Source organism: Tachypleus tridentatus, chromosome 12, assembly GCF_004210375.1.
Source record: "Tachypleus tridentatus isolate NWPU-2018 chromosome 12, ASM421037v1, whole genome shotgun sequence".
Lineage (NCBI taxonomy): Eukaryota > Metazoa > Arthropoda > Merostomata > Xiphosura > Limulidae > Tachypleus > Tachypleus tridentatus.
Window position 1 is genome coordinate 124592988 of NC_134836.1, and position 27927 is coordinate 124620914.

The 27927-nt window shown below is 36.6% G+C and overlaps 1 protein-coding gene across 1 annotated transcript in view; it reads left to right on the forward strand.

The window, feature by feature from the left end:
- Positions 1 to 27927, forward strand: part of LOC143234595 (ecdysone receptor-like) — a 126627-nt gene that overhangs the window by 31902 nt on the left and 66798 nt on the right. The window contains exon 2 of the mRNA XM_076472051.1: positions 23616 to 24237. Within this exon, the coding sequence (XP_076328166.1) occupies positions 23835 to 24237 (403 nt within the window). The 5' untranslated portion in view covers positions 23616 to 23834. The remainder of the gene's footprint in view (positions 1 to 23615; positions 24238 to 27927) is intronic.

The following is a 27927-nucleotide window of genomic DNA, read 5'->3' on the forward strand; positions in this document are numbered from 1 at the left end:
ATACATGTTAGTTTATGTTATTGGTTATGTTTGCTTGTTTCTTATAATGAGACATTTCCAGAACTTTTACATTTAGTTTCGTCACACTTAGTAACTGACGACAGCAAAGTAATATTTTTTGTTTGTTTTTTTATGAGCTGGGCGTGGCCTAATGTTTAGTATGATCGGACTAGGTTTCTAAAGGTTCATGGTTCGCAGCTCGATACTGCAAAATAAAAGAAGAAAAAACCTCACACTTGTAACAGTCAAATTCTACTGTTTGGTCGTATAATATTAGTGACAGTGGTTGATGTCGCTTTTCCCTCTATCAGTTTGAAACGAAGGACGGAAATACACAGTTAGATCTCATGCAGCTTTGAGTGATGATTCTGAAACAAACAAATTATGTACTTCAGTGAGGACTAGTTACCCTGAACTTCTCTTTCTAATAGCCATAAATAGACTTAACACGATGACGTCATCTGTACAGTGTACAAACTAAAGCAGTCTCTAACGTACACAGATGATGGTTATCATTTTTCATGTTCCCTGTAGACTATTTGACTTCCAAAGTTCAGCTTATTTTTACTAAATATTAGATGGCAGTGTCCATACACTTACCAACAAATAAATACAGTTGTTTCAGTTAAGGCTATTTTGCCAGTGGACATAGTCCTCTCCTCTGGCCCCCTGGCCCGACATGGCCAAGCGTGTTAAGGCGTGCGACTCGTAATCTGAGGGTCGTGGGTTCGCATCCCGGTCGCGCCAAACATGCTCGCCCTTTCAGCCGTGGGGCGTTATAATGTTTCGGTCAATCCCACTATTCGTTGGTAAAAGAGTAGCCCAAGAGTTGGCGGTGGGTGGTGATGACTAGCTGCCTTCCCTCTAGTCTTACACTGTTAAATTAGGGACGGCTAGCACAGATAGCCCTCGAGTAGCTTTGTGCGAAATTCAAAACAAACAAACAAACACAAATCTGGCCCCATACTTTTACTTTCTAACCACTGTAGTTAAGATTTTGGTCGATTCTGGCTCAATGAGGTCGGTGGTGGCAAAAACAAGAGTCATCAGATTATCGTATAATAACATAATATTGAATGATAATTTGTCCACAATGCCATAATATTATTAACCAAACCTAAGTTACTGTAATATATGACGCATTAAAAGAGACTCAAACCCCAAAAAATATTAATATAGTTAATAAAAAAGGATTCAAAACCGTATAAATACCCGGTGAGTTAAATGTTTACCTACATTATTCTGACTCGCCTGAAGCGACATAACCCGAAATAAATGAATAAGGACGCAGTCAGGTGTGTCAAGACGTCTGCTCTGGAAAACCTTCCTATTTACACGTGTGCCTGTGGACATAGAAAAACAATGATAACTATTTACGTGTAAATATTCTATAATCCACTCTCACGACTTCTGTTTGTTTTCTGGTTATATGTGTACTATCGCTTTATGGAAGCGCGAGTACTCTATACCATTTTATTTTTTTACCAAGATGTCGTCTTCAAGGTTCAGTTAGAATAACCGCATATGGTACTGCATAATGTTCATAATCCAGTAGGATATTGAAACAGAGAAACGCTAAGAGGCAAGACATCAAAATAAAGGAAATTTCACCGCACTGTAGAGGTGCTACTGAAATTCTATTATTGTGTGAAACCTGTATATTAAAGGAAATATGACAGGTTGGTAACAGTTGATAACATTTTTCTTTATTAGTACTTCATACAGAAATGTTTGTTTTAAAATCGTTACACGAGACCGCGCTTGTGTAAACGTGACGTAACACTTTGAAGTGAATATTTAAACTGTTACAAAACATTGTTGTTTATTTATTATTCGTCAACTTGAGCACATTAATACGTATTTCTTTTCATATTAATTGGTATTACGAACTACAATACGGTAGAACATGATACCATGTTTCTAATAATGCCAGCATTTATTACACCAGTTGTTAACTTACTGGATGACGGGTGCCATCATTTATTACACCAGTTGTTAACTTACTGGATGATGGGTGCATCATTTATTACACCAGTTGTTAACTTACTGGATGATGGGTGCCATCATTTATTACACCAGTTGTTAACTTACTGGATGATGGGTGCCATCATTTATTACACCAGTTGTTAACTTACTGGATGATGGGTGGTATCATTTATTACACCAGTTGTTAACTTACTGGATGATGGGTGCCATCATTTATTACACCAGTTGTTAACTTACTGGATGATGGGTGCCATCATTTATTACACCAGTTGTTAACTTACTGGATGATGGGTGCCATCATTTATTACACCAGTTGTTAACTTACTGGATGATGGGTGCCATCATTTATTACACCAGTTGTTAACTTACTGGATGATGGGTGCCATCATTTATTACACCAGTTGTTAACTTACTGGATGATGGGTGCCATCATTTATTACACCAGTTGTTAACTTACTGGATGATGGGTGGTATCATTTATTACACCAGTTGTTAACTTACTGGATGATGGGTGGTATCATTTATTACACCAGTTTTTAACTTACCATATGATGGGTGCTATCATTTATTTATTTTGTTTTTTAAAATAAACTCTCAACTTTTATTTAATGGGTTGTCTGTGCTATATCCACCACAGGTATCGAAACCCGGTTTCTAGTAGTATAAATCTGCATACATAGCACTGCACCACTGGAGGGGGCAGCTTTATGGAAAGTGTGTTTTGAATTAAGCACAAATCTACACAATGGGCTATCTGTGCGCTTCTCACAACAGGTATCGAAACCCGGTTTCTAACGGTGGGAGTCCGCAGACATGCCGCTGTGGTGTGTATGTGGGGGGATAATATATATTATGTAGAAAATTAGATTAATTATTTCGTTAAGTTGCTGTAATGCTAATAGTACCACAGAAACTTTATTGAACGTCCTCAGGTCTGATCAGAAACTGATAACGTAACCATCGTTCTGTTAGAATATCCCCTAAATCGACACTTGTAATTTTCTGAATTTTTCGCCGTGATGAAAAAGGGTAAAAACGAACTGGAAACTTAATTTGTGTTGATCTGAAGGTTTCTTGTTCTCTAAAGTGGTGTACTTCTCGCACGTGGTTCTTCAACAGAAACATGTTATCATTATTTCTTATCTCTGAAAGGTTACTCACACTAGACGTTAATTAGACGTAACGTTTTTTGTTTCTTTTTTAATATTCGACAACATTTAACATTACATATGATTAAACTACACTTTACTAATGTTCTGGACAATTTGTTATTACAGGAAAATAACATTCCCACTAATGAATTAACCACGAAAATTTTTTTATGTAGGTCAGTTGTCATGGTGACATTCGTAAACACAGTAAATGGTGCACATATCAGAAGGTGACGCCCTCTGTACGAAGGAGGGTGCTTAAACATAGAATGTAATATTTCTTTGTTACGAGAAACTGAAATATTTTATCATGGCTTTGGAATTTCGACTTTTATATGAAAATTAAATACGATGTTCATGTTACAAAATGCAGTGATGTAATAGTGAAGATTTAGGGTTAATTTTGTTCCTTGCAGAGGCATAAGTTAAACATCTTTGTCATTACATAATGAAATCTTGGTTATAATTCACATGAAAACCTGAGTTATAAACTTTGTGGGTCGGTTAGTTATAATAATGTAGTTTGTGGGTTAATTACAGTTTTCGTTTGTTTTGAACTTTGTGCAAATCTACACGAGGGCTATCTGCGCTAGCCGTCCCGAATTTAGCAGAGTAAGGCTAGAGGAAAGGCAGCTAGTCATCACCACCAACCACCGCCAACTCTTGGGCTACTCTTGTAACAACGAATACTGAGATTGAACATCACATTATAACGCACCGCACGGCTGAAAGGGCGAGCATGTTTGGTGTGATGAGGATTCCAACTCGCGACCCTCAGAATACAAGTCGAGCGCCCTAATTATAGCGACTGACGTTGTGAGTAAGTTATGTAGATGTCGGGGGAGAGCGAGCTATAGCGAGACAATGAGAGTGTGATATAGACATAGAAATCTTTGATGAATTATGACGGCATTTCTGTTTATATGATACATCATTTAGATAATTTTGTTATAGAGGCTGTAAAGCACACCTCCAGGTATAAGGTACCCTTAAGACATTGCACAGTCGAATGGTCAGGAGAATACTATAAACTAAGTACGTACAATGGGAACATAGCGATTTGTATCATTCGCAATGTAAGCCTTAGATATCCGGACACTGAATATTGTTGTTTTATAAAATATTACAATCTCATTATCCAACATAAAATGGGTGAAATCTAGTTTGTGTTATATGAAATATTGTGTTATATTTTGAAAATTAAAAAAACAAACTAAATATCAGTGAAATCCATATGGTTTTTCTTGTGTTTCTTTTAGCGTTTTTGCTTATCTGTGTCTAGTTTCTTAAGTAGTGCTGAATGAGACTTAATTAACGAAACGTTTCTTCCAGTGATTCTTCTAAACTCGTTACTTTTAACTACTAACTGACTGACCGTAATGACGACAGTGCCTCAAATCATGAGACTTATTTTGGGATATATTACACGTGCAAGCAGTTGACCACGAGCAGTGGTGGTAATAAAGACAAGGGTAAAAGAAACACAATGGAAAAAAATCTCATATTTTAGGAATGGTATAAAATGAGAAATTGCGAAATTAATTAGAAAATTTTATTAATCACAGTCTAATTATTAATTCAATTGGCTCACGTGGTTTCAATAACTGGTTTAGGCTTAGCTCTTATTGATAGTTTCCCAAAATTCTTTTAGTGAAATAATTCTTGTCTTTTTCCCCGTATTGACATTTTTTTCCTTTAAATATTTTTTGTCTTTGCATATTTTCCGTTGTCTTCTTAACCCATGTCGTCATTAACTAGATTCGACCAAGAGAGGTCTAACCCATGTTCTTTTTACAGTACGAGAGACGTTTGAACGGGTGAGTTTCTGGTGTCTGTTGTGAAAGGAGGTGCTCAAGATATCGGACTCGTCCTATTTTGTTGTATCCGTTATATATCTATGACTAAGCCTTATTAACGTAGACATTTTGTGAGAATTTCTTAAAAGTTTAACAAACATTTTCTAAATAAATGTTACGATTATTATTAGTTGTTTGACCAGCGTATTCGTAGCTCATAATCGATGTGTGTATATTACAATTCTAAGTACCACTGACTGAAAGCAAAGAAGAATAGTCAGCCACACCACATCTGTTACATCCAGTGCCGACAACACATCTCGCTCAATACCAGGACACATCAGGTTGGCTGGGATACTTCAGACGTGATAGTGGTCTTAGCGCTACAATGAACTACCAACAAGTACTGATTATAACTCTTATTATTTCTACGTTCTAAACACAATACTCACCACAATTTTCAACATCCACTAAGAACAGTAATAGGAGTAGCAGTGACGAAAAATTCGTGAGACTTGCTTTTATGAGAACACATACATTTGTTTCTACTATGGTCTCAAACAAGTAGTAGAATGCTTCTTTCATGGCCTACTAAGATACTTGAGCACGAATATTTACATGTGTTTTCTTATGCCAGTCCTACCTCAGACAAATTTAGTTTTCATACTAGCTCGTGCCCCCTCCCAGGCCTGGCATGGCCAGGTGGGTTAAGGCGCTCGACTCGTAATTTGAGAGTCGAGGGTTCGAATCCCAGTCGCACCAAATATTCTCGCCCTTTCAGCCGTGGGGGCGTCATAATGGGACAGCCAATCTCACTATTCGTTGGTAAAAGAGTAGCCCAAGAGTTGGCGGTGGGTGGCGATGACTAGCTGCCTTCCCTCTAGTCTTACACTGCTAAATTAGGGACGGTCAGCGCAGATAGCCCTCGTGTAGCTTTGCGCGAAATTAAAAAACAAAAACTCCTCCCAGTAGCACAAAAAACTTGTGAAAGGTTTCGTTGTCCTCTTGGCCAGTAGCACAGCGTCAATTCTGAAAACTTGTATGAACCAGGTTTCGTTGTCCGTGGTGAACTTGGCCCATTGTGGACAGAACCACACACTTGGCTCATTGTGGAGCTTTGTAATGAACCACGAGCCAACACACAAAATGTTAGCCTATGTCTGAACGGATGGTACGTTCGTTTGCTGAGATAGAAGTATCCACGTCTTGTCAGCAACGTGCACGAGAAAGAGCACATTTAATGTCTGCACAACTAACACACTGCTTAATTCTACAAATGTGCATCACGTGCAAACTATAAACGTTCTTTCAACATCGTGTTCTTAGCAATTAACACTTTATCTTCGAAACGAATTTGGAAATCAAATTAATTTACAAAGAAGGGAGAAACGAATCTCTCAGCACGCACGCAGAACATCATCCGTACAGGATCACATGTAATACGGCTGTAGGTCTCATTAAACTGACAAATGAGCATTCCGTTATTAATACTGACTGCATGCAAATTACAAACAAAATCTGTTAAACGTTCATTTCTTCATTCCGGTAATTAGTTTGTACGTGTGTGTTTTAGTAGATAGCTCGATGTAACGTGATTTCAGTCCACTGGTATGTAAGTTGCTCAAGTCTGTTTTGTTGAAAAAGTAACAATATGGTTCCTTTACACAGTGTTCGTGATACTGATTTCTTTAAACACTGACTAGTAATAAACAGTAAAGTTCTTAGATATTCTGATTTCGGTGTGTTTTTTTTCTACAGCACCAAGGGGATATTGTTTCAAAGTCTCACTGGTTGTCATAGTTGATTACGTCATTCATTACCATCGTTAAGTTGTTTTCTTGAACTAAATTGAAAGATTTATTTAGCCGAGTCAGCGAGATTTGCTGTTTCACGTAGAGTTTGTTTGTTTTTTTAGTTTTACCCAAAACAACTAGAGGGCTACCTGCGTTCCTAATTTTGAAGTGATAGACAAGAGGGGAAGAAACTAATAAATAACACTTTCCGCTAACTCTGACTTCTTGTTATGAATAAATAATGGGATTGGCCGTAACATTAAAGTACCAATATGGCTGAAACTAATAAATAACACTCACCGCTAACTCTGACTTCTTGTTATTAATGAATAGTGGGACTGGCCGTCACATTAAAGTACCAATATGGCTGAAACTAATAAATAACACTCACCGCTAACTCTGACTTCTTGTTATTAATGAATAGTGGGACTGGCCGTCACATTAAAGTACCAATATGGCTGAAACTAATAAATAACACTCACCGCTAACTCTGACTTCTTGTTATTAATGAATAATGGGACTGGCCGTCACATTAAAAGTACCAATATGGCTGAAACTAATAAATAACACTCACCGCTAACTCTGACTTCTTGTTATTAATGAATAGTGGACTGGCCGTCACATTAAAGTACCAATATGGCTGAAACTAATAAATAACACTCACCGCTAACTCTGACTTCTTGTTATTAATGAATAGTGGGACTGGCCGTCACATTAAAGTACCAATATGGCTGAAACTAATAAATAACACTCACCGCTAACTCTGACTTCTTGTTATTAATGAATAGTGGGACTGGCCGTCACATTAAAGTACCAATATGGCTGAAACTAATAAATAACACTCACCGCTAACTTTGACTTCTTGTTATTAATGAATAGTGGGACTGGCCGTCACATTAAAGTACCAATATGGCTGAAACGGTTGCCAGTCAAGTGCTCTAACAAACAGGCAATGCTAGGCCTAAATAGAGTGATCAGGATAGATTATTTCAGCCTGGTTGTAAAAGAAATCAGACCATCTCCTTTAATTACCGTAAAACGTATTTGAAAAATGAAAGTATCCAAGTGTTTGCAGTGATTTCTGTTTGTTTGAAAAACTTTCGAACATTGTTGTTCTGATCAAAGAGGGTTCATTTCTATTATTTGAATAAATTGTACATTTTACTAACATGTATTTATAATAACTATTCAGTGTTGATTCAGAACAGTTTACTTTTAATGGGTCACCAGTTTGAGGGCTCACACCACTAAAAATCGGACGCCGATACCAGTGCTCGTTGTAGGCAGACACAAAGAAAGCCCACAGTGGTATCCTTGTATTTAACGATGAACAGAGAATCAAGGTTTCAGTTGATTGGTACAACAATTTGTTGATATTTAAACAACATCTCTGTCCAGTATTAAAACACAACAACAACATTAAATGTTCTAGTTCAATATACTTTTCTGCGGGAGAACAAACATATGTTACGGAAGGTCAGTTTTTGTCCGGAAAGATTGGTCAATGCAGGATCACTTTTACTAACAATACTACAGTTACTTTCAGAAATTTCCTTGCTTTTTATTACAATATTCGACGTTTCTTTCATAAGCTGGTTCACACATACAAACAAAATGTTTACACATTGTTAAGCATGCAGATCACGTTTCTTAAGACCACTGTAGTTTACACCGACATACCTTTGTGAAACAAACTGTTTGTTGGAGAGCTTCGAAGACACTTCAGTATCAATCAGTTCTATTACCATAACTGTTGTGAGAAAAATCTAACATCTCAACCAACAGAGATCAAAGAGGAAAGTAGGAAGTAGGTATAATTTATATCTAAACAATATTACAACTTTTAATTGTAAAGTGCGTGTGAAACATGTCATTACGTGGCTGAGGTATGGTGCTATAAAGTTAGGGCCTGAAACAATACACGTTCCACAACACATCAACCATTTTATACTGCGTTGTTACTCTACAACACTGTTCTGTAAACAGTTGTTAGTGATACTGTACAACACTGTTCTGTAAACAGTTGTTACTATACTCTACAACACTGTTCTGTAAACAGTTGTTAGTGATACTGTACAACACTGTTCTGTAAACAGTTGTTAGTGTTACTCTACAACACTGTTCTGTAAACAGTTGTTACTATACTCTACAACACTGTTCTGTAAACAGTTGTTAGTGATACTCTACAACACTGTTCTGTAAACAGTTGTTACTATACTCTTACAGTTGTTACTATACTCTACAACACTGTTCTGTAAACAGTTGTTAGTGATACTGTACAACACTGTTCTGTAAACAGTTGTTAGTGATACTCTACAACACTGTTCTGTAAACAGTTGTTAGTGATACTCTACAACACTGTTCCGTAAACAGTTGTTAGTGATACTCTACAACACTGTTCCGTAAACAGTTGTTAGTGATACTCAACAACACTGTTCTGTAAACAGTTGTTACTATACTCTACAACACTGTTCTGTAAACAGTTGTTAAACAGTTGATATACTCTACAACACTTCTGTAAACAGTTGTTAGTGATACTCTACAACACTGTTGTGTAAACAGTTGTTACTGATGCTATACTTGGTGAAATAATTATTACACGATCTCACTGCCAACAGTTTGATAAAATGCATCTGAAATTAACTACCAAACAGTCATCGTTGGTGAACAGACATGGACCGATTCTGTTACAAGATAACTCCAGACACCATACCTCACAAATCACCATTTCAAAACTGGAAGAATTGAAATATTGAATTTTGGAGCATCCACCATACTCACCTGATTTATCTTCAACTGTTTATCACTTTTTCCGGAACTTGGAGCTGTTTTATCAGAACATTTAGGAATCAGGAGACTGCTGCTGATGCCTTTGAAGAGTTTTTTTTCTCCAAACAATGGAGTTTTATAGAGATGGAATATTTCATTAATATCCTGTTGGGAGAAAGCAATTGCAGCAAATTGAGCATAGTTTGATTAATAAAAATTGGTGTTTGTTAAAAATATGGCGTTTTAATTCTTACCTATACAATTAGCCATACGAAACGAATTAATATTTATAGTGTAACGGATTTATCGTTATACGTTTATTATAATAGCTACGCTTGTTTCTGTATGTGACGTATATTCTTGACTGTGTATTGCGCAAGTCTAACCTGTTCTCGAAACTTAGAGAGGATTCTTGAAAGCGGAAGCAACGATATTTGTTCATGAAAACACGTTCGGTCATTGTTGTCTAGCGAACTTTAAAAAAAAATCGTGTGATTTGTATAAACAGCAGTCAGCCGATAGGCAGAAGAGAATGTTATTGGTCAGCTATATTCAGTAGGCTATAGGCCTAGAAAGGCATAATTGTGATTAATGTCTATTAATAGGAAAACTACAGAATTTGATCAGGAATGTTTATAGATTTCGAGCAACACGAACTGTTCAATTTCAGTGAAGCACTTCGGACCTTATTATTTCTAAGGAGTCAGCTTGTGCCCAGTGTGAGGCCAGCCAAGGAAAGACATCGTTAGCTAAGGCGAGGTGTAACAAAATCAACTCAGAATCGATTTGCTTGTCGTGAATTTGGATCGTCGATAAAATATTCAGTTCTAGACTGGATATTTTAACATACGAACATTACAATTTATAATAACAGTTATTACAAGTGATGGTTTACATACAACAAATTTACAAACTTACAGACAATACTCAGTTTAATATCCAGTTTAAAAAGGAACTTGTATCAACCTAGTTTTCAAATAACATAAATGTTCTACATATTAACAACATTTACCAAGTTTCCAGTTACTTGAAATAGTAATACGTTAACATTCGTAATATAACAAATCAGAGACTCGTCCAAAATAAACTGTAATAGTAACAATGGTTTCGCGCCAATTATTGTGGACTTTAACCTGAACATTGTTAGAGTCCTTTTACGTAACATGCAACAATTTGTGGTTTATTAGGGTTAATAGTTACAGCAGACTGCGACAATATGAGATATAGTTTTAATATGTGTTCAACCACGCAAGTTAAAGTTTACAAAATTTATGTATTGAATGTGTGGTTAACATTAACGTAAGTCGAGCGCGGTTAGTAATTTTAAAATAAATCAGCACCTGTACAAATAAATTGAACCTCGTTGTAGAATTTGTTTGTTTTGAATATTCGCACAAACGAAAGAGGGAAATCGTTAAAAATCAATCGATTTAATTACAAATATTTTGTTCTCCATCTAATTGTTTGTCTCGCACAACTGGTGATTCCAGAAGTTTCTGTTTTATCACAATATTTAGGTCTGTTTTCAAGTAGTTCGCCACCCGACTGTCAGTTCCATTATTCATTTGTAAAAGAGTTGCCTATTGGCAGCGAGTGACATTAGGGACGGCTAGCGCAAATAGCCCTCGTGTAGCCTTGCGCAAAATTCAAAAACAAACAAACAAACCATAATTCCTCATCTTTTGTTTTGACGATGCCTACAAGTCTGATCGTATGATATCAAAGTTCTTTTTTTATTCAAGTACAAGGGAAATGATGCTTAATGGTAGGTATTATATTAATGGTACTTTCTGATGCTTAATGGTAGGTATTATATTAATGGCACTTTCTGATGCTTAATGGTAGGTATTATATTAATGGTACTTTCTGATGCTTAATGGTAGATATTGTATTAATGGTACACTCTGATGCTTAATGGTAGGTATTATATTAATGGTACTTTCTGATGCTTAATGGTAGGTATTATATTAATGGTACTTTCTGATGCTTAATGGTAGGTATTATATTAATGGCACTTTCTGATGCTTAATGGTAGGTATTATATTGATGGTACTTTCTGATGCTTAATGGTAGATATTGTATTAATGGTACTTTCTGATGCTTAATGGTAGATATTATATTAATGGTACTTTCTGATACTTAATGGTAGGTATTATATTAATGGTACACTCTGATGCTTAATGGTAGGTATTATATTAATGGTACTTTCTGACGCTTAATGGTAGGTATTATATTAATGGTACTTTCTGATGCTTAATGGTAGGTATTGTATTAATGGTACTTTCTGACGCTTAATGGTAGGTATTATATTAATGGTACTTTCTGATGCTTAATGGTAGGTATTATATTAATGGTACACTCTGATGCTTAATGGTAGGTATTATATTAATGGTACACTCTGATGCTTAATGGTAGGTATTATATTAATGGTACACTCTGATGCTTAATGGTAGGTATTATATTAATGATACTTTCACTTTGTGAAAATAATTTTGCGATAACGTTATTGAAACACAAAAGGGGAGTATTTCTAAATTAAATGAATTTTTAATTATCTTTCAAACCCTGGATAACTGAACTAAATGTGGAGTTTCTGGGGCATCTGAAACAACATGTATAACTTATAGCACGTGGCAACATTTCAACCACTTTTAACCTTTTTTTAACTGGCGGTGATTCAACAACTTTATCACTGTTACAGATGCATGTCGGTGATTCGTAATGATGCTTTGAAAATAGGTTGTCATGGCAATGAGGTCGCCGTCACGAGACCTCGAGTTCGAACTACATCAACAGATATTACGTAACGACTATTTATTGGTGAGTATCGAACACTTCTCTTGGTGATCCACAGTGGAAAGAGGGAAGGGATTGGTTTGTTTTTTTAAGAACATCTTGTTTCGATTAGTTAATAAAAACTTTATAAACAGGAAAAAAAAAAAAACTCCTAAAACCTTTAAAAGTAGCCTCGGACCGGGATTTGGCAACTTTCCCATCGCCAGCCAGCCTGTACTTCACCCGAGAGGCTAAAGCTGGTCGTCTGATCTTTCCTGTCGTACGTTTTTTTAACATTTTACTAATGAGAAGGACTCGTTTCCATCGCGCAATCTCTCAGTGTAATGCGCAGAATAGCTGTCTGAGTTTGCCTACAAGTCTTTATTTGATTGTGTAGAAATAAAAATCCCTCCACACACAAAATCGGTAATGTGAACACATTTCATCAAGGTTTGGCAAGACATGGTTTCTTAAGTCTACATATTTGCTTTTATAATAATATTGTATTTAACAATTCAAAAATATACTTTAATCATTGAAACTAAAGATCTTCCTCGGCCATCCAGTATATCATGATGTGTTCGGTCCTCTAAAGAATCACTTTCTTTGGTTGTTCAGTAAGGTACTAGGACCATATAATAAAACACTTATTTTTGACCTTTCAGTGAGGTACTGGGGCCATATAATAAAACACTGATTTTTGGTTGTTCAGTAAGGTACTGAGACCATATAATAAGATACTTTGGACGTTCAGTAAGGTACTGGGACCATATAATAAAACACTGATTTTTTGGTTGGTAAGGTACTGAGACCATATAATAAGACACTTTGGACGTTCAGTAAGGTAGACCATATAATAAAACACTTTGGTCGTTCAGTAAGGTACTGGGACCATATAATGAACTTTGGTCGTTCAGTAAGGTACTGGGACCATATAATGAAACGACTGAGCAGTCGCACACTATGACCACCCAGTAAGACATTTTGTGTGACCGACCAATATGGAGTTTTGTCATGGACATTCGACAAGATAATTACCACCATCTGTTAAGACACTATGTTTGATAAACCAGAAAGACTTTGACACATATTAAATCACTTTGCTTAAGACTTTCAAGATATTGAAACGAGAGTTACCACGTAATTAATAACATATGCAGTTGTTATCATTGAAATCGGTGTAATAAACAAAGCTGATCGTATTTTAAAAGGTTAAGAAAAATCTGATGACAGTTATCGGTGCCTTTTCATCGAAGTCGTGGGAACGTTCTTCGTTTCTTTTTGCATGACAATTACGGAAAATCCACTCGGAGAAATATTAATATATGTAAGTAATGTTGAAAGTATTCAATTTACTGAACCATTTGTTTTACTCTAACGAGTTCGTCTTTGTTATAAAACAGACTGACAAGCCTGCAACACGTGTTCTTTTAGTAGTGGAACGTCCAGTAATCTGTTCACACTAGATGTTAACAGTTTGTCAGTTTATTTATCGTTTCTACTACAATACAAATTTAATTTATTTAATGAAGTTACGAATGGTAATTAATAGGGCTAATTATTTACGTGCACTAATGTAAATCAATGCCAAATTTGGGGTCCGATTTTGGGAACTCACCGTTAAAGTGTTTTCGCGAGATAATCCTGTTCCCCAAGGGGGGAGGGTGAAACGTTTCACCTGTGTTTTGTTGTTGTTGTTGGTTGTTTTAAATTTTGCGCAAGCTAGCCGTCCCTAATTTAGCAGTGTAAGACTAAAGGGAAAGCAGCTAATTATCACCACCTACCGCCAATTCTTGGGCTATTCATTTACCAACGAACAGTGGGTGGGATTGATTCTCACATCATAACGCATGTTTGGTGTAACGGAAATTCGAACCCGCGACTCTCAGATTGCAAGTCGAGCGCCCTATCAACCTGGCCATGCCGAGCCATGTATAACCTAATGTTGTTAGTCTATATACTGAAAGTATAAAATTAAATGTATGGACAACCAAACTGGAAAAAAATGTTTGTTGATTTATTAATGTAGAGTTTCCATTGATAAAATAGTTTTATTTACTTAAAACGTTGGTGATATAATAGAAAGTAGCTTAATTCTGAGACGATTTAAGTTTAAAATTGAATCAGTGTTTTTACTTTTATGATAAATTTTATGCACTTGGATCTAGGCTAGGTGATCCCACACTACGTCTATATTATTATACCAACATTCACAACACTTATAAGGTTTCACGCATCTCTCTTACAGCCAATTTGCACCCTCGTCACTAAACTCGTAATGGGAAAACAGCAATCGAACTATTCTATCTAGATAAATGTATCTTTCACGATTCCTCCCACTTCGAGAAATCAAGTGTGACGTGAGACACACTGGCTTTTATATAGGTTATATACACAGAACCGAGATACATACGATATAAGACAACCATATAAAGATGTCATATAAAATAGACAACGTGAAAAAAGTGAGAGTAAGTTGTCTCTCCTTTTATCTTTCTCTGGTTCATTCATAAACCTACACTAGCTGATTGTTTATAAAGCATGCCTTGGAAAGTAGTTTAACGTATATGAATATTTTGTTTAGATAGATCTTTCGTTTTTATCTTTTTCTCTGCTTGTTGTTAATTCTTCGAGGTTAAGTTGGTTAACGGTTTAATTTTAATACGTTAGATATATTTCTTTTGATCATTAGGAGCAGGCGGTAAAAAGCCGAGTACATTTTTATGGTGGCGCCACCTATCCAAAAAATGATGTTGCGTCAAGACGCTGGAGTGCGTTTTTTTAGTGCATAAAAACGTAATGAAAATATAGTACATGAAATTTAATATTCTTGCTATACGTCCTTCACATTTTCAACAGACCCTAACTGTCAAACAGCAATAACATTACACTTTATACCCTTGTATCTTCAAACGTGCACATAATTTATGTAAGTAATATCGGGTTCACTTCCTCGCGCAGAAGAACTCCAGTGACGTTTTCCGACATGTAATAACGTCCATCTAGACATCTGTGTACATTAACTTTGATTTTGTCCAGTAATCGCCTGTGTTACTAGCTGATATCCTGATGATGATGTCAGCGAATGCTATAATTAACCATGATTCCATCATTCAAAAATAAATAAAGACAAAACTGTAGGTGGTTACAACTAATAGTAAGTTTTTCTCAGCCGAAATATTGAATAGTTTGGCAGTATTTAATATTTTTAAGTATACACTGACAGAGGTGATAAACGTACCGAAATCCCGTTTATATTGCTAAGAGGTTTATCTTGGATTTCACACAGTTTCTCTGAGGGTTGGAGATTCCATTCGTGGACGTTTATTTAAAAATTTCATCGTGATGATGAAAACCAGATAGGATGTTTATTACAGATTAGCATTACGCTTTGATGTACGTAGTAATTTCGATAACCGTTGTAGCTTTGAGGATATCTGAAATTACACTATGTTACACATATTGTATATTACAATATACAGTCCAGCTTTTCTTCACAGCACAATTAATGAATAACTGGTGGTATACTAGCTAATAAAACATGTGTGTTGATAAATCTCGTGCATCAACAGCATGACCCATATTTCTGTTTAAACTATTAAGCCGTCAAAGATCAGACCACAAACATATCCAACGTCATTGTATTTATTTCTTTACTGTCAAGTACACTATATCGATACAACTCCCATACCACCCCTCCTGGTGGCCTATATCTATCTGTCTGTCTACCTTTACTGTCAAGTACATTGTATCGATACAGCTCCCATACCACCCCTCCTGGTGGCCTATATCTATCTGTCTGTCTACCTTTACTGTCAAGTACATTATATCGATACAACTCCCATACCACCCCTCCTGGTGGCCTATATCTATCTGTCTGTCTACCTTTACTGTCAAGTACATTATATCCATACAGCTCCCATACCACCCCTCCTGGTGGCCTATATCTGTCTGTCTGTCTGCCTTTACTGTCAAATACAGTGTATCGATACAGCTCCCATACCACCCCTCCTGGTGGCCTATATCTGTCTGTCTGTCTGCCTTTACTGTCAAGTACATTGTATCGATACAGTTCCCATACCACCCCTCCTGGTGGCCTATATCTGTCTGTCTGTCTGCCTTTACTGTCAAGTACATTATATCGATACAACTCCCATACCACCCTCCTGGTGGCCTATATCTGTCTGTCTGTCTGCCTTTACTGTCAAGTACATTATATCGATACAACTCCCATACCACCCCTCCTGGTGGCCTATATCTATCTGTCTGTCTGCCTTTACTGTCAAGTACATTATATCCATACAGCTCCCATACCACCCCTCCTGGTGGCCTATATCTATCTGTCTGTCTACCTTTACTGTCAAGTACATTATATCGATACAACTCCCATACCACCCCTCCTGGTGGCCTATATCTGTCTGTCTGTCTGCCTTTACTGTCAAATACAGTGTATCGATACAGCTCCCATACCACCCCTCCTGGTGGCCTATATCTGTCTGTCTGTCTGCCTTTACTGTCAAGTACATTGTATCGATACAGCTCCCATACCACCCCTCCTGGTGGCCTATATCTGTCTGTCTGTCTGCCTTTACTGTCAAGTACATTATATCGATACAACTCCCATACCACCCCTCCTGGTGGCCTATATCTGTCTGTCTGTCTGCCTTTACTGTCAAGTACATTATATCGATACAACTCCCATACCACCCCTCCTGGTGGCCTATATCTATCTGTCTGTCTACCTTTACTGTCAAGTACATTATATCCATACAGCTCCCATACCACCCCTCCTGGTGGCCTATATCTGTCTGTCTGTCTGCCTTTACTGTCAAATACAGTGTATCGATACAGCTCCCATACCACCCCTCCTGGTTATTTTATATCTGTCTGTCTGTCTGCCTTTACTGTCAAGTACATTATATCCATACAGCTCCCATACCACCCCTCCTGGTGGCCTATATCTGTCTGTCTGTCTGCCTTTACTGTCAAGTACATTGTATCGATACAGCTCCCATACCACCCCTTCTGGTGGCCTATATCTATCTGTCTGTCTACCTTTACTGTCAAGTACATTATATCCATACAGCTCCCATACCACCCCTCCTGGTGGCCTATATCTGTCTGTCTGTCTGCCTTTACTGTCAAATACAGTGTATCGATACAGCTCCCATACCACCCCTCCTGGTGGCCTATATCTGTCTGTCTGTCTGCCTTTACTGTCAAGTACATTGTATCGATACAGCTCCCATACCACCCCTTCTGGTGGCCTATATCTGTCTGTCTGTCTACCTTTACTGTCAAGTACATTGTATCGATACAGCTCCCATACCGCCCCTCCTGGTGGCCTATATCTGTCTGTCTGTCTACCTTTACTGTCAAGTACATTGTATCGATACAGCTCCCATACCACCCCTTCTGGTGGCCTATATCTGTCTGTCTGTCTTTACATTACACGTGATGTTTTCTTTCCTAACCTGCTAATCATAACCATTATTAATGTATTGAATTTTTATATCAATAACACTAACAGATGAATGCATTTTTATGTGTAACCAGCTAGCTGTACTTCTATTGAATTAACCAGCTAATGTCATAGCTATAGTTCTATTGAATTAACCATCTAGATGTGATAGATATACTTATATTGAATTAACCATCTAATGTGATAGCGATAGTTTTACTGAATTAACCAATTAATGTGATAGTTATAGTTCTATTGAATTAACCATCTAGATGTGATAGATATAGTTCTATTGAATTAACCATCTAGATGTGATAGATATATTTCTACTGAAGTAACCATCTAGATGTGATAGTTATAGTTCTACTGAAGTAACCATCTAGATGTGATAGATATAGTTCTACTGAATTAACCATCTATATGTGATAGATATAGTTCTATTGAATTAACCACCTATATGTGAAAGCTATAGTTCTGTTGAATTAACCATCTAGATGTGATAGATAGTTCTACTGAATTAACCATCTAGATGTGATAGATATAATTATATTGAATTAACCATCTAATGTGATAGATATATTTCTACTGAAGTAACCATCTAGATGTGATAGTTATAGTTCTACTGAAGTAACCATCTAGATGTGATAGATATAGTTCTACTGAATTAACCATCTATATGTGATAGATATAGTTCTGTTGAATTAACCACCTAGATGTGATAGATATAGTTCTACTGAATTAACCATCTATATGTGATAGCTATAGTTCTATTGAATTAACCATCTAGATGTGATAGATATAGTTCTATTGAATTAACCATCTAGATGTGATAGATATAGTTCTATTGAATTAACCATCTAGATGTGATAGATATATTTCTACTGAAGTAACCATGTAGATGTGATAGTTATAGTTCTACTGAAGTAACCATCTAGATGTGATAGATATAGTTCTACTGAATTAACCATCTATATGTGATAGATATAGTTCTATTGAATTAACCACCTATATGTGAAAGCTATAGTTCTGTTGAATTAATCATCTAGATGTGATAGATATAGTTCTACTGAATTAACCATCTATATGTGATAGCTATAGTTCTATTGAATTAACCATCTAGATGTGATAGATATAGTTCTATTGAATTAACCATCTAGATGTGATATAGTTCTATTGAATAAACCATCTGATATGATGATAGCTATAGTTCTATTGAATTAACCATCTAATGTGATAGATATAGTTCTACTGAATTAACCAGCTAATGTGATAACTATAGTTCTACTGAATTAACCAACTCGCTGTGATAATTAATTCTGATGAGATAACCAGTTAGCTCAGAACCAATTGTTCTGATATTTCAATTTCGAAACAACAATATCTAAATTTAACTTCATCACAACACTAAAGATTCATGGTTATATAAAATTAAACAGATTTTTTATGTATCAGTTCCCCTTATTTCTTATGAAGTTCATATAATCCATGTGTGCATAGTGAAGAACTGTTGACTATATAACATGAGATATGTACGTTTCTGTGATCCACAGTAACTCAGGTTTGTGACTGTGAAATTATGACATCATTCTCACCCAGGTTCTAACCCAGGTTCGACCCGTGTCAATAGTGAAAACATTTTTACCATAAATTTCGTTCATTGCACAATCTAAAGAATCTTCTGTAACACATGTATACGTTTTTTAGTTTCAGTATCCCTGTTCACTGTATCTGGTATTTACTCTCTTATCATGAACTGTTGCTAGTTGGGTAAAATTAATGCCTGATAATGTTGACATTAAACAAATAATACCACGTTGAATGACACTCTAAAAGGTCGCGCCATTCGCACTCTGACCCTAGTCAGAGAAATAATATATTGATCGTACGACGTAAGTAAATCTGTCACATTTATGGTAAATAAAATTGAAAATAAACTATGTATATTCGAAACAAATCGTCAAGGAGTAATGTTACAGTTAAGAGTAAAATCATATATTTATGAGAAGTACTAATTCGGAGTAATTTGTGATGACGAGAAACCCACTTGAAGTAAAACTGTATCTCGACGGTTGGGCAATAAACTGTTATTAAAATATAGTATTGAACAACGGTTCGACCTATTCTTTGATAGATTCTTTAGACAGAGTATTCATGATGAAAATTTGTAGAATGGACAGCAACTGTCCGTTGTGGAGACAAGAGTAGAGGACGACGTTTCGAAAGTCTGAAGACTTGGTATAAATGGTGAAGACTTTCGAAATGTCCTCTACACTTGTGTCTCCACAAGAGACAATTGCCGTCCATTCTACAAAGTTTCATAACGTTTCGACCTTCACAGGCCATCTTCAGGTTAACAAAGAGAGATTGAAGATGACCTAAGAAGGTCCAAACCTTGTTCTATACTATATTTTAATAAAATTTTTAATACCAGCCATCTTGCGTTACATCAGTGGTATAACGTAATTAGTTATTTTAAGTGAAAACTAGTTACGTTTTGAAAATTAAACTGGTCGCAGTTCAAAACAAAGCGAATAAAATATGGAGCAACTGAAATCGGTTAAGTTACACTAAATCATTTGTTAGGTACCCCCCACGTTGTTGTCAATATGTTTTTGTCGTGATGACTTCCCCATGATGACTCAGCAATAAGCTTGAAGCTAATGACGCTAAAAGTCAGTGTTTAGTTCTACAGTGGGTACATAAATCATTAAACCATTCACTGCTGATTCGGACGTATGGGATTCAAACGACAATTGAACGCGCACGACTTGCAAAAATTTCGTGCGCGTTTAGAGCAGCCGTAGTTAATGAGTCTCTTTCAAAATTAACTGACAAAATGAAGAAGCAAAAATCAGTTGAATTTCAAATCAACTTTCTGGTCTTCGAAGTAAAAGTTACATTCCAAAGAAAACAGTTGTTTATGTGAATTTGGTAACAAAGGAGTCGTAGTTGTTTAGACGTGACAGTAAGCTATATTATTAATAAAATTATTTCATATAGGTACGTATATTGCAGTAATCATTCTGCTTTGATGTTACAGTTTAATGTGGGTCTTGCAAACACTAGCTTAGTCCAATAATACAGATAGATTTGTTTGTTTTTTGAATTTTGCCGCCCCTAATTTAACAGAAAAACTAATGGTAAGGCAGCTAGTCATCACCACCCACCGCTAACCCTTGGACTACTCTTTTACCAATGAATAGTGAGATTAACTATGACATTATAATGTCCCCACAGCTGAAAGGGCGAGAATGTTTGGTGTGATGGGGATTCGAACCCACGACCCTCAGATTGCGAGTCGAGTGTTCTCTAACCACCTGATCATGCAGGGGCCAGCTAGGTGTCTCTTGTAAACACCAAGCTACTAGGGTATTACAGTATTTCTTGCTGCCCTATTCTGATATTACAGTTTAATATATAATCCTTATGTTACAGAGAATGAACTGACACGTGGTTTGAGAAAATCCTATCCGTGAGTGACAGAATAACCTCCATTCATTAGGCTTGTCGTCAACGGAACAAATCTATAGCTTTTGAGCTAGTTTGTCAGCGAAAAAAAATGTGAAGTGATTTTATTTCTAGCACGGAATTCATGACTGTTGCCATGGTAACAGTGATGATTTTAGCCAATTATAGCTTCTACGTGCTCCAAAGGTTTCGTTTCGCTAATTATAACACAGGCCTTGATGTGAAACCGACCTTTCTTTTGTGGTTGGATGTGGTCCAAAAAGTAGATAACGAATAGAATTAACATGAAATTCCCGAAAAAAATAAGTAACCATCATTTTGATGTCTCACTGTTGAAGAAAACACGAAATATGTAAAACTACAAACCAACTAGGTTTAATTAAACATTGCTATATAGGGTGGTCTGCTAAGTTTTAGTCGTACAGTGTATCTCTAAGTTTGAAAAGTAAACACAATTTATATTTGTTTGTTTGTTTTTTGAATTTCGCACAAAGCTACTCGAGGGCTATCTGTGCTAGCCGTCCCTAATTTAGCAGTGTAAGACCAGAGGGAAGGCAGCTAGTCATCACCACCCACCGCCAACTCTTGAGCTACTCTTTTAACCAACGAATAGTGGGATTGACCGTCACATTATAACGCCCACACGGCTGAAAGGGCGAGCATGTTTAGCGCAACTGGAATGCGAACCCGCGACCCTCAGATTACGCACAATTTATATTCACATAAAGAGCTGTAAAAACATGTGCGTTTGGCCTCCGGTTACAGACACGTGGTTAGGCTTACACAATATTGTAGTTGGTCAGATGTAGGCCAACATCTAATAGGAAAACATTTGTTCAATTTTAAAAACACTAAAACTGACCCATTTTTGGAGTAACAGGTTTCGTCAAAAGTCACAGTGAAATTAGAAATATTTTTAATTATTCACCGATAGCGGGTTTGATACAGGTCTTTATGTATTATAGTTTCCATAAAACTTTCAAAACATTCTGCTGATATAATAGTTTCAACAATACTTTGAAATAATCTAGCTGACGTTGGCCTTGTGTTAGAGTTGCTATCGAGCTGAGTTTGAATCGATGCGATAACATACTTCTCACATGTTAAGCCGTGGACGCATTATAAGAGTGACAGTCAGTTGTTTAGTGCAGATGATGGTTGATAGATTGTTGTTGTAGTTTGGCTGTCTTTCTCTTGGGCAGTAGTTGACAGGTAGTGATAGTGTTAGTAACTTTGGCATGAATAAATATATATATATATACTTTACTTCCCAAAGAGTTAACATTAAACATTTTTGGTTTATTGACAGACATATTGTAACGTCTCATTGAATTTGTTGCCCTAAAGAAATCACAGCATATGTATGTGTGTATCAATCATGTTAAAGAAAGTGGACAGTGACAGTTTATATTTACCTGTTTTATTCCATGAATTGTACACGTATCTATAGGTATTTCATAGTAAACAACACTGCCACATTCTTCAAGTCCAGGTTTATGCACATATGTGTCCGTTATTCATTCAGAGAGGGGGGGATATACCAGCTGTCTGTCTGTCCTTTCATTCTTAGTTATATTAGTTAAGTTCTGCACGCAAGTTACTGGTTAGTTCTCGGGCTATTTCACCAGTCAGTTTTGAAATGTGTTTTTAGGTCCGGCCAAGTGATTAGGGTATTCGACTCGTATTCCGAGGGTCGAGATTTCGAATACCCGTCATACTAAACATGATCGCCTTCCCAGCAATGGGGGAGTTATAATGTGACAGTCAATCACTATTCGTTGGTAAAAGAGTAGCCCAAGAGATGGCGGTGAGTGGTGATGACTAACTGCCTTCCATCTAGTCTTACATTACTAAATTAGGGACGGCTACCACAGATAGCTCTCGTGTAGCTTTGCGCGAATTTCAAACAGCAACGTTTTTATATTTGAGGCAAAATAAAAAATCGCAACCACAGGAGAGCCTAATTTACTAAGAAAGACTTTACACAGAAACACAAAATTCTAATAGAAACCATGAGGCTTGTATAATGGATTCCGACTCCGATTATCACAACATTTTTTTTTAATATTCGAAGTAGAATGTTTTCGATAGTTTCTTGTAGACAACGGGTATTTTTGAGTTTCGTTTTTCTAATTTCCAGAAAACAAATTATAACGGACAGTCTATACGTGTTGCGGAAGTAAAACGTTTGGTGTGGTAGGTTGAACCGTTTCGTATTACATAACAACAATACATTCACTTTTTGATTAAGATTGTGTAATAATTTAGAAACATATGTGCCCAGTGCACCTGTTCCGATAAGCCACATTAAAGATTTAGTGAGATTTTTACCACGTCAGTTTCAGTCGAGGTCCTGATGTTAATATACAATTAGTGTTAACGTGTTTACATTTTACCTTTTCCTTTCCATTTACAGATCGCTTGTGAGTTGGCTTCCATGTAGGACAAAAAAGGTTTAAGAACGTGAAAGCTTAACGAAACGGATTCGTTTTACTTAGAAGAGATTACAACAATAAGCTGCATTGCAACAAATATTTCAAAAACACAAAAGGTACTTGTAATGAAACAGCCACTAGACAGCCCTTATTGGTGGCATTGATTGCCCCCTAGCTCGGAGTTATTAGCCCTCGCTGCTATGGACAGTAAGGAGTCAGTGCAGCAATATCTTCAAGCCCTGAATTTCACCATGAAGCCCGTTACACTACCTGGAACCCTGTACATCAATGAAACTAATGGGGGTGGCGCTATTGCCGGCCACGCTTCGCCCCAAGCCTTGTCTCCCAACCTTCCTAGTATCGTAAAGGTAGAGCCACGTCTCCCAAGTTCTTGTGTAAGCAGTCCATTAGAAGTTAGGTCCTCCGGAGGAGGACCAGTATTCAAGTCCACCAAAAGACTTCGGCTGGACGATGGGTCTCTGCTACCGTCACCTTCTCAGATGTCTCTTTCCCCACCGCCATACGTAAACAGTCACCCCATGATGGCCAGCCATGGACTGTCCCCTCTATCAGTTAGTAGCTATGACGGCAACAGTACATCTGGTAAGTAAAATATGTATGTTGTATTTACCACGTTTAATGTTATTTTGATTTTATTCATAGAGCTTTATTAACAATATTTTATGTTTCTAAAAACGTAAAGCATCAAGTCTCATTCTGAAACATTACATGAACATGGTAACTATGTGGAAATACTGATACCTTGCACAGACATTTTCCATGGAAAGCATCAAGTTTCACTCAGAATCATTATTGTGTGTTCATGTTATATATTTAACCTCATTGAAATTCCAAGTAATCGAAGACAACTTCAGGCTTTCTACTGAAACACTGTTTGTCCCGTAAACCACGAGTTTTCTCGCTAAAGTGCTGCACGACAGTGTCATGCGTGCAGGGTAAGCACTTATTGTGGCTTGAAATTTGCTTTGTGAGCACAAGTTTCTTACCAAATTATAAGGGATAAGTCTAAGCACTTGCACTATACAGAGGTCAGTAAATATCACGTAACGTCTTTGGTTTCTAAATGTCTAGAAATATCCGTTTCATCTTTGTAATTTTCCGTTTAATCGACGCTTCTTTGTGTTCAAAATATCTTATTTTATTATGACTGGAGTGCTTGTTTTCCACATAATATTATGACAGCTTTATAACAAATACAATATTGACGTGTTTCAGTACCGCAGTGTCTCTTAACAAAGGAAGCCTTATTAAAATTAAACTGATTTTTATAGAGTTCTTATACACGTTACTCCTTTAAAAAACGGATAAATAAATAAAAATAATATTAATATCAATATGGCTTTATTTTTTAACAAGGTTTATTCGTGAACCCCGAATTTGAAATACTTAGAATAAGCGTTCTAAGTATATCAGTTTGTCGGTAATCATTAAGCCTAAAACGCGAGAAAATAAAGCTAGAAACATTGTGAAATAACGGATTTTATTAAGATTGTTTTTCAGTTGTATTTATTTTCGGTATCTGTAACTTTAATTTATTCTAAATATATTTCTCTCTCCTCCGACTCTCGTGGCACAACTGTATGTCTGCGAACATAGAACTTTAGCAAGCAGGTTTCGATACCCATAGTGAGCGGAGCACAGACGACTGTAGCTTTGTGTTTAACTGGAAACAAATATGTCTATAACATTTAATGACATATATATTTATTGTTTCTGTGTTTGTTCTGAACTATTACACAATTTAGCATTGCAATTGTATTGTTACATTTCTAGCAACTGCAACTCTGAAAACACGCAAGAAAAAACAAAAATCTGGTACACGCAAATGTCCTCATATTCGTTACAAATGAACCAATTGGAAGAAATTCATAATTTACGTTTAACTCATAAGACAGGCCCACCCTCACCATCTTTCTCCGGGAGTAACACCGTGTGATTTATGATGTCTAGTAGACGCACGGAGTGGCGCCTGTGGGACAAGAAAACCTTTAGTCATACTCTTACGATGACAAGAGGAAATTACGCACGCTAATTAAAAGTTGGTTAAACAGTCCTGTCTGCATTTCCTCCAATGATTTGAAAAGTTTGGTAAAATGGTAAGTTCATTAGTCGTTTGTGATGACCAAAACTGCTGGTGTGAGTGTTAAAACTTTGATTCAAATAAGTTCCCAAACTCTCTTTGTTAACCTGAAGATGTCCTAAGAAGTTCCAAACCTTACTTTACTGTAGTTTATTTTAATTAAAGTGTTAATATCTGTACCAGATATTAGGAAATCTTTTTACTTCACAAGCGGGTTTCTCGTCATTATGAGTAGTCGTTTGTTGACCTGCTTAACAAATCTTCCGGGCGTGGCTCACTGATATGTGTGCCCGGCCGAGGCTCAAGTTCCTACTATTCAATCATATGAATAAGAGTGACCCAGCAGTTGGTGGTATCTGCTGTTGCACACCTTGACTCTAGTCTATTACTTATAACTTAGAGACGGTTAGGCACAAACAATTCTCACGTGGCTTTGTGGGAAAATTATAAACGAACCAACGCAATCTGTTGATTTTTGTTTATAATTTCACGCAAAGTTACACGAGGGATATCTGTGCTAGCCGTCCCTAATTTAGCAGCGTAAAACTAAAGCTTGGGCTACTCTTTTACCAATGAACAGTGGGATTGACTGTCAACATATAACGCTCCCCACGGTTGAAAAGGACGAGCATATTGGTGTGACGGGGATTAGAACATGCGACCCTCAGATTACGAGTCGAGCGTCTTAATCACGTGGTCCAGCCGGGCCACAAAATATGTTGAAGTGAATATTACTTGACCCTGATTGATTGTGTGGGCTGAGTCAGAAGTACGAGTTGTTATTTCTGTTTGCTTGCTGAAAATATACGTTCTTGTTAAATAAGAAAAACAGTTTTCATATATTGATAAAGGCTTATTTCTGTTTGTTTGAAAAAATATTTAAACTTCTTTGTTTACATGTTTAATTATAAAGAAATGAGCTAATGATATAATTACAATCTACATATCTGAAGTGATAACTGATAAAACTTGCTATGTATTTAATAATAACGAGCCACCCACTCGTTTTTTACCCTTGACTTCTATACGTATCCATGGTAAACTAACTCACTTTATATAAAGATTTGGGTAACAAAGATAAGAAAAGAACACAGTGACAAAGACATTTGATCGTATGTAAACATTTATTATAACGTGTCGGATTATATGGCTAGTTGCACGCGCTGATGTACGTGCTGTCGAAACAGAATAGGCTAACGTATAGAAAGGGGAAATACGATAATTTAATAATGCTGACAACACGTGGAACTTATTAAATTCACCTTTTCTTGTACTTTATGCACAGGCTACCCGCAGAAATAGATTAAATAAATCTGCGTGTCACATGATGAACTGACGTCACGACTAATTCAACCCTTTCCCTAAACACGTGACACTAAACCGTAACTTACCCGTCATTCATAGGTGTGTATATATTATAAGTTGTTTATTATGTAGCTCATCTCAACAACTGGATTGATTACGACCCAGTGCTTAGCGTGCCGAACCGATCTTTGGATTCTATACCGCACCAGACAAACCCAAGTCGGGTTCCGTAGTTCGGGGGCTGTTGGTGCGATAGAAGAGTGACAGTCAAATCCCATTACTGGATTTGAGTAGCCTACAAGTTGAGGATGACTAGTCGCTACTGTTCATCACCTGACACCAAACCCAGACATTCCTCAAGTAGCTTTCCAAGAAAGAGAAATATAAATATTATAAGTAGCTAACTTATTTTTTAAAATCACTTCCCTTCTTTACTAGCGTTATATTTATAAAGGAGGTTTATTACAGTGCATAACTGACGAAAAACGCAATAATTTGTTGTGACTCAAGAAAACAATGGGCCTTGTTTTGTTTTTTTAATGTAAAATAATAACAAAACTATCGTGTCATCTCCGTTTATGTGAAATAAAAAATGATATTAGGTTAAGTTTTAGGAGGAAATAAACCTTGTTTTTTTTTGTACAATACGCTTTAAAATGAAACTAACTTCTCGCTTAATATTGTAGAGAAATTACGCCATGTTTCAATCAAATTGCTAAGAATTTTCTGACGACATATTTAATATGCTTTCTGTGTGGCCACAAGACGTGCAACTGACATCAGCGACACATGGTCCCTAATTCTAAACCGGAAGTTTCAGTGATAATTTCTTTCCATTTACTGGACTTACCTTTGGAGCTTTTGACATAAGTTGCTAAGACTCCCGC